We start from the raw sequence: 8,146 nt of genomic DNA, 5'->3' as shown, positions 1-8,146 counted from the left end.
GTTTACATTACTGACCTTACTCACTAATTATTTGTAGACACACAACAATGTGCTTGCTAGGTGGCGCTGGGTCAGGATATTCCTAAAAATTGCATTTACTTGCCGATTTGGCTCATATTTAGAACATATGTTAGCCAATTGAAAATAAATATTGGGACTAAAAATGTACACGATAGGTAACATTCCTAAAATTCTTATACGCTGGGATAATGATAGATATTTACATATATAAATACATACACACGTCACAATAAAATGTTGAAACCACTTTTTGGAGGTCACCAATATATCTGTTAAACCAACTACGCTGGGGAATTGAAACTTGGCACGAATACAAGCAAATTTTTGGTAGAAAAATTTCTGTCCAAGGTACTGATATATGTTCCAAATATGAACCAAATCGATCCAGCCGTTTAGTAGTTTAGTGACATACAATATACAGAAAACTCTATGGAATTGTGAAATTTTGACATCTCAACTTTTTTCATTTTTTAGCAACAACAGCAAAAATTTTTGAATTTTTTTTTTATCAAAAAACCTTCCACACAGAAGGTCCAAAAAAGCACTGTACAGAATTGAAATCGGTTCAGCCGTTTGGTCAGGCATCGCCGTCATACGGGAGACATTTCATTTTTATATATATAGATATAGATGACGATTACAACTCTTCCAACTTGTTGAGTCGTTATATATAGGAAACGGTTGCCCTTATAAAAAAAGTATTTATACATTTTTTATAGATAATTATCTGATCTACAATTTTTGTCTAAACTAATTTTATGATAAACTTACCGTTTTGCTGAAAATCGCGAAAACCCATTTTCGATGAGGACTTTCTAGATTTCATTTATGATGGTGTTTTGAACAATCCTACCAATTCTCAGCTGGGTGGGAATTATTGTAACCTCGAATGCCTAAATTGACCGGACTATTAGTAAACAATAAATTTTTAATACAATATCGAAATTTTAATTAAATCAAATTTTAAAAAAAGTTCATAAGTCTCTAACACATTATTAATTAACTTATTAGATTTTTATATTATTGACAAAAATATTTTATTCTAAAGAATTTTTTTCTCAAATAAAATCTTTTTATAGATTTTTAGTCTAATTTTACGTTAAATATTTCTTATAAAATTTTGCAAAAAAAATGGTCTCTGTGGCATAGCGAATAGCCATTGCCATTAGAAAATTTTGTTAGAAATTGGAATTCAGCTAGTAAAGACCGCCGACTCTGATAAGCAGGTAACGGATTTTATGGAAATTGCCTTTTTTTCTGCTAAAGAGATAGAGTATATTCGATTAAAAATGTTCACGATTTAGCTTTCCCTGATTCCATGTATACACATTTGATGTTGCCTTTTTTGCCTTTTTTAAGATATTTGCCTTTTTTTTTGCCTTTTCTACCTTTAAAAAGGTGATTATAGCATTTCCAATTTTTTTTTTTAAGATTAAAAAATATACACATTGCCCATGCGGCGTATAGAAGCGCAGAGACCTCTTGCCAAATTGGTGTTGGAAAAATTCAAAGGAAAAATTCCTGATAATATGAACGTTTCAAACGTTCCATATTTAAATTGGGCCCCGCTTCTATCAACTTACGTCGAGCACACATTTAGTACATTCAAGGCTTTTCTTCGCGAAAATCGAATGAAAATGCTGCCAGAAAACTTGTGGTTCAGTGTTACTACAACTATACAGATTAAAGTTTTATGAGTAAAAAACTCGAAAGGATAAAATAGTCAAAGATTCAAAGTACAAATTTTTCATATAATGAAACTAGTTCATAGTTTTTCTCTTTTTACTTGTAATATAAACATTTCTAAAATAAATGTTTTTTTTGATTGGTCTTCGTATTTTCTGTCTTTTTTTAGCGCCTTATTTTGCTTTTTTGCAATACCTAGTGCCTTTTTCGCTATTTTGTTTTGCCTTTTTTGCAACACCTAGTGCCTTATCCTGCCTTTTTCGCTATTTTATTTTGCCTTTTCCAGCCTATTTCGTTACTTTATTTTGCCTTTTTTATAGGTTTTTAGGTTCTAAAAATCCGTTCCCTGCTGATAAGTAACTAACAAACGTATAATTTTTATCAGTTTCTTCATGTTCGCACCTACGACTTTTAATGTGTCTGGCAAGATGAAGGAACTATCGAAACGGTCTGGCAAGTGAGGAAACATCTTTTGATAGTTCCGCAAGTGACATATATAAAAATCAGCTTTTATATTATGACGAGTATAACTACAATTTATCATGGTTTAGGGATGGCTGGCCATGCTAAGTGTCTGGCAATGAACGACGTAGTTTCTAATATTATTACGAATTAAATATATAAAAATTGACCTTTATACTATAACGAATTCGAGGCGCTATTTTATACACCCTTACCACCTGGTAACTGCCAAAGCCACTACTATCCAAATTTGAAGGGTTCGTTATTACCTGTGTTGGGGGCATACATAGAGAAGCTTTCAGGCTTTATAAAATAACGAAGGTCTAGCCGTCGCTGGCTCTTGGGCTATAAGTAGTTTTCAAAAAACTCGAAACAATGGTTAAAATATATGTCGGAGCGAAAATAAAAGGTTAAGATATATGTAATAAAATTTCATCGGATATATTATCGTGGAACATTTTAACCCATTAGCTCCCGCTTAAAAGGGTCGTTTTGACCCTTACTTCAAGAAACCCCGCAAAAGGCAAATTTGGAAGGTATTTAGAATATGTTCTAGAAAATTATTCTTAGGAAACCTTTAGGGGGTCCTCTCAACAAAAAAACTTTTTTTCTTACAAAAATTTTTTTAAAATTGGGTTTGGCTGTTATTACTTCTGGGTATAGATTTTTTATTTCGATGCATCAGATCGGAAAACATGTATTTTTTTAAGGCAAATCAGAAAGTTGCCGAGTTAATTTTCTGGAAATAAAGATGAAATTCGATTTCTTCTAGAAAATTTCGACTTTAACCGAATTTTAGAACTACAACGTTCGATTTCAAAAACTCGCCATTTTGGAGCTAAAATTCGATTAAAACTCGAATATCGAAGCTTCGAATATCGAATTTACCCATCCCTAGTTGCAAATACTTTTTTATTTAGGAAATGAAGTTGCTTAACACTTTTTTAATACCTTTTTAAATGTACTTTTTTCAAGAAGGAAACATCGATTTAGCTAATGGAGCCAAGATGACAGAAAAGAGCGAGAACGCTGTTAATGTCCAACACCTTTCATGATTCCACCATGATTATGAATTTCAAATATAGAAATATGTTTGACTCAGCGGTTCTACCTGTTGCAAAATATTTAAATTAGGGTCAATGAAATATTCAATTACGTATTTAGTTTAATATTTTCTGAAGAATGCTGTGTTATAAAATGGAGAAAAGTGCTTGATTTAAAAATGGCATGATTTTATAACCACACTTATGTTCTCTCTTTATTCCTATAGACTGAGAATTTATCTACCGAAGAAAAGTCAAAACTCAAAGAGCACAACATGAATATGGAAAATGCCCGTCAAAGCAAACGGCAAAGCGTTAAAAACTCCGAAGCGATGAAAGCGACCACTTGGCGTGATTTAATACCGGTTATAAAAATGGATATCTGCTCAGGACGTTTTGTGTTTGGCAATCGACTCACACCAACAACATTGTCTATTTCGGTTGAGGAGGCGCACTGTACTTACAGTACTAAACCAGCTGTTTGCCGGCTGGATCGCTTTATGCATTTCGTCAAAGCAAATGTCGAAAATGCCAAGGTTATGTTTGCACCCAGTCCAAAGTATACAGGTTTAGTTGATGAACCACCTCGTTACATGGGCGAGGGTTTCGTAGTTATGATGTGCAATCAAATGGAATTATACTTTTACATGGATGAGCCTGGATTGGTGCCTGAAGAACCAGTCTTGATTATATTGGCCAATGGTGATGTTGTTGAACCCTCTCCACCGGTGTGGGGTATCAACATAAAATGTTTGAAAGGAACAGATTTTAGCTATGGACCATGGGCAGATCGACAACGGGATCATCTCTTCAAATTTTTTTATCCACCCGACTGGCAAGAGCTGATAGTTACGCCGACACCTAAGCCAGGTGAGCTTCGGAGCTATCAATCTTTCGATGTAACACTCTGCGTTCTTAGCGAAGCCACAATCGATATACTCTTCTCGAAAGATAAAGAAACAAATGCCATGCATATTACTGTTGGCCCAGCGTCGTATGTAGAGCTGACCATACCCTGGGTAACACATGTCGATGGTTACACTTCGAAAATTCAAGGGCAGTTGTTCCACGTCGAGGCCACAACATCGCTGCAATATCGCAGTCTGGCCGAGTTAGAATCGCTCGAATACAAAGTGCGCATACACTATCCAACACACTGGAATGCACCGCAGGATTGGAGCATTGCTTTGACTGGCTGCAAGGCTACTGCTTTCATCATCTACAAGCATAAGTGCTTCTTTCAGGATCTCATTGAGGATTGGGCCAGCAAAGCTCGACCCGATATACTTGCATTTGTACCGTACACGTGCAAATTCAATATACTCTTAAATGAGTTTGAGATTTTAACGCTATGCAATGAATACAATTGGATAGATTGTTCCAGTGCGAATCAAGAAAACAATCACTTGGCCTTCTGCGGCGACGTATTCGACATGAGTTTTGCACTGCCATTCGATGATTTTCTTCCCAAAACGGTCACGTTGAAATTTTGGATACACGGCGAAGGTTTGGATTTGAGTTTGTATATTCCGGAGGTGTCTTCAACGCGTCCTATTGTTCTGGCAATTGATGAAAATGCTCGACTGCTGACGCGCGGGGGCAGAGTTAAAAGCCGTCCAGAATTGTATACAAAAAAATGGCGCAAAATATGCCAGAGAAGCTCTGGTTGGATAGATTGTTGGACGGTACCAATAGTAGCTCTCTCTATACAGTATATTTACCATCCAGTACCACCGCTGGGTCCAGATCCACAAGCAGATATTACCACGCCTGAAAAAGAAGAAATTTTGCTCAGTCCCATGCGCATACCTAAAATACGCAAATCGCCAGTGTCCTCTTGGCAAAAACAGGATCAGGATAAGTTCGATCCAGCCAGTTTGGGGGCAGATCAAGTTACTGTCGAGTTGGAAATAGGCTCCTCGGTACTCATGTGTTACGGCAATGTATTGCGAAATTTCATTAATTTAAAAGAAAATATCTTTGGCGAAGACCAAAATTTCACTGACATGGAGCAGTCAAATGTGAAATTGAGGGATAGCAATTCTAACAGCACAACGTCAAATCCAAAAGATCAGTTACTGTCGAAAGAAAAAGATTTAGCGACTAAGTCCATATCAGAAGTGACTTTTTCTGAAGAGAAGCAAAAGTCATTCGATCCTCGTTTGTACCGACCTTTAGAGGTGATAGTGTCGCTGATCATACACGATATACAGGCACATGTCATGAAGAACTGCAATGAGAATGATCCGCCATGTCCTGTTGTGCTGATCGAACGTTTTGGTTTTGAGATGAATAAACGCTATCATGAAACAACTCTTCAAGTGTTGGTGAGTCCGTCGTATTTGATCACATCGGATCATGTGGTGCGACTTAATAGAGATAAACATATTAACCAAGGGCATTTGCTCCTCTCAGCACTACAGGTAAATCCATTTAACTACAATCGGTTTTTGCTTAATTGATTTACATAAATTTGGTAAATTTCTTTTAAAATATCCTAGGTACGTGGTCATGCCATGTTTAGTAATGAAGGCTGCCCACTTGACGAAGACACATTAGAGTACTCTTGGCTAGTGGAAGTGCAGCTTGGAAAATTATCAGGCAAACTTACATTGCCTCAGCTTTGCAACGTTGTCGTCGGCCTAGAGACTTTGGTACTATTAGCAGTGGATCCGGAAAACTGTCTCAAGTCTCCCAAAACTGTGCGTAACTGCCATCATGGTGTGCCGAGCAATCAATGTCCACACACCAAAGAGGAGAACAAATATAAGTGTCCTTCAGCTGAAGATATTAAATACAAAATGACGCGTGTTTCTATAGACGCAGTAGATGTGTATATAATTGAGAGTGGTACAGCGTTTCATGCCTGGGTAGTTTTTCTTAAATTAGTATACAACGCATAAAATAATAACTGTCGTACCTAAACATTCTTGAATATTTCTTCAGAAAGGCATATTCACATTATTTAATTTTTACTACATCGGACACTAATTGATTGATTTAAGGTATTATTTATTTAATTTACATTAAAATTAATGGTAAGTGAGTTAGTAGCACGGATGTGAAAAGAGAACCTGTCTTGGAACTTCATTTATAAAAACAAGAGTCCATGAAAATTACTACAAAATATTTATTCAGCGGACCTATAGCCAGCACGATAGCGGATAGCCAGCACTGTGAAAATAACAAAAGCTATGTCACAACAAAAAGAGCGATGGTTGCGGCAACACGAATTTCTATGAGCAACAATGCTACACACGAGGAAACGGTTTACTCGTGTGTAGTCAGCATAAAAATGTGCGGTAAACAATTCAGAAAAATTGCTTTTGTGTTGATTTGAATCAACAGTCCGTGAACTTAATATTTGAGGGAAAGCTATAGTCAAAGACATAGTATAAGAAAAAAAAAAAAAAACAATTCGTTGTCTTATGGTGTTTTCGTTTCTACCAAAAAATTTCGCCTTTTGATTGCCCATTGCTTTTTTCGTGTTCGATTCTAAAACACAGGTGAGAAAACCTTGTGTTCGTTTCTTAAAATGTCACACTCTTGTAAGGCAAAAAATGTACATTTTCTGCCCTTTGAAGCTTTGTCAGGGGAGATTGTTGCCCTGAAAATCAGAGGGTTGCTTAAAATGATAATATTATCAAACTAGACAAGGATACGTAGGCAAAACCGCGTCCTTTTATAGGGTTGAGCGTAACATCAAACTCATTTTGTACCGTGCAAGGTTTGAAAGTAACAGATTCACCATTAAATAGTTGTTAAAAAAAGAAAGGCGAGATTCAAAGCGCTACTAAGGAGGCACGCAGACATAGAAATTATCTTTACCGACGAGATTAATTTCAATTTTCAGCCATTTCATAATACTAAAAATACAGAGGCGTTACTATAGGGGCCCCCGATCCGAGAGGGCCCCGGCCCAAGAGACCGCGAGCTCAGAAAGATCCTAACATGTTTAACAAAACTAAGTACTTAAAAGTTATATTTTTTAATACTTAAAATCAGGGAGTGGGAAAATTCGCTCGCGTATGCTTAATAATGCGATCTTCTCTTATTAGCTCGTCTTGCGGTTGTATTTTACGGCGATAAATACTTGAGCAAACGAGCGTTTTCATTGGTAAGAGATCGTATGCAAAGAGCTTATTTATATACATTGCAAAGAAGGAGCGTACGAAAGCGATCGTCTGTCGCAAGAGCGCTGGTGGAGAGAATCATTGCGCGCAATCTATCGCCAACGAAAACGTAGACAATCCTTTCGCTAACGATCGTTTGCTCAAGTATTTATCGCGGTAAAATGTAATCGCAAAAGGGCTAATATGAGAAGATCGTATTTTAAGCGCTCGTAAGCGTTCGTTGGTAGAGCGTGGTTAAAAAAATCTTTAAATTTAGTATATTTTGATACGAACGAAAGCAGGTTGAGTATATGAGCAAATCTAAAAAACAGGTAACCTTGGTGTTGTTTAGCTTTATTTTCACTGTTGGAAACTATATCAAGCTGGTTGCTTTTGGATATAATTCATTGACGTATACTTGAAGCCTTAAAAAAAATTTGGATCAGTTTGCTGCATAACTTTTGAATTATAGGTGTTTAAATAAAAAATAATAATGGAAACAAGTGAATATTTTATGTAATTTTTAAGAGGTGAAAAATTAATTATGTCATAACTTTTGAAGCACACCATATACTGATTTGAAATTGTATGTGCAATTAGTACTTATGTGTACACTTCATATCGTCGCTCCCAACGAAGAGTAGCACATCTCAAATTACCGTGGAAGACTAGCACGTTTCACTATTCGCGTCGAAGACTAGCACATTTCATTATTCGCGTCGAAAAGTAGCACATTTCAGATTCTCGCGTGGAAGACTAGCACATTTCACTAATCGCGTGGAAGACTAGCACATTTCAGATTTTTGCGTGGAAGACTAGCAC

General features: G+C 36.3%; 2 protein-coding genes across 8 annotated transcripts in view; one reads left to right on the top strand and one right to left on the bottom strand.

The window, feature by feature from the left end:
* The window catches only part of LOC118749382 (transmembrane protein KIAA1109 homolog), a 556,935-nt gene that overhangs the window by 435,374 nt on the left and 113,415 nt on the right, over positions 1–8,146 (bottom strand). The window lies entirely within an intron of this gene.
* LOC118749383 (transmembrane protein KIAA1109 homolog) lies at positions 5,718–6,082 on the top strand (the record flags this gene model as incomplete). The annotated part of the gene is given in 1 exon segment (XM_036484190.1): positions 5,718–6,082. A coding segment is annotated over 1 exon segment (354 nt), but the record flags the coding sequence as incomplete, so codon positions are not given.

Source organism: Rhagoletis pomonella, unplaced genomic scaffold (assembly GCF_013731165.1).
Source record: "Rhagoletis pomonella isolate Grant_MI unplaced genomic scaffold, Rhpom_1.0 Rhpom_scaffold_00015, whole genome shotgun sequence".
NCBI lineage: Eukaryota > Metazoa > Arthropoda > Insecta > Diptera > Tephritidae > Rhagoletis > Rhagoletis pomonella.
Note: the sequence above shows the minus strand (reverse complement) of the source record. Positions and strands in the feature narration are given on the sequence as shown.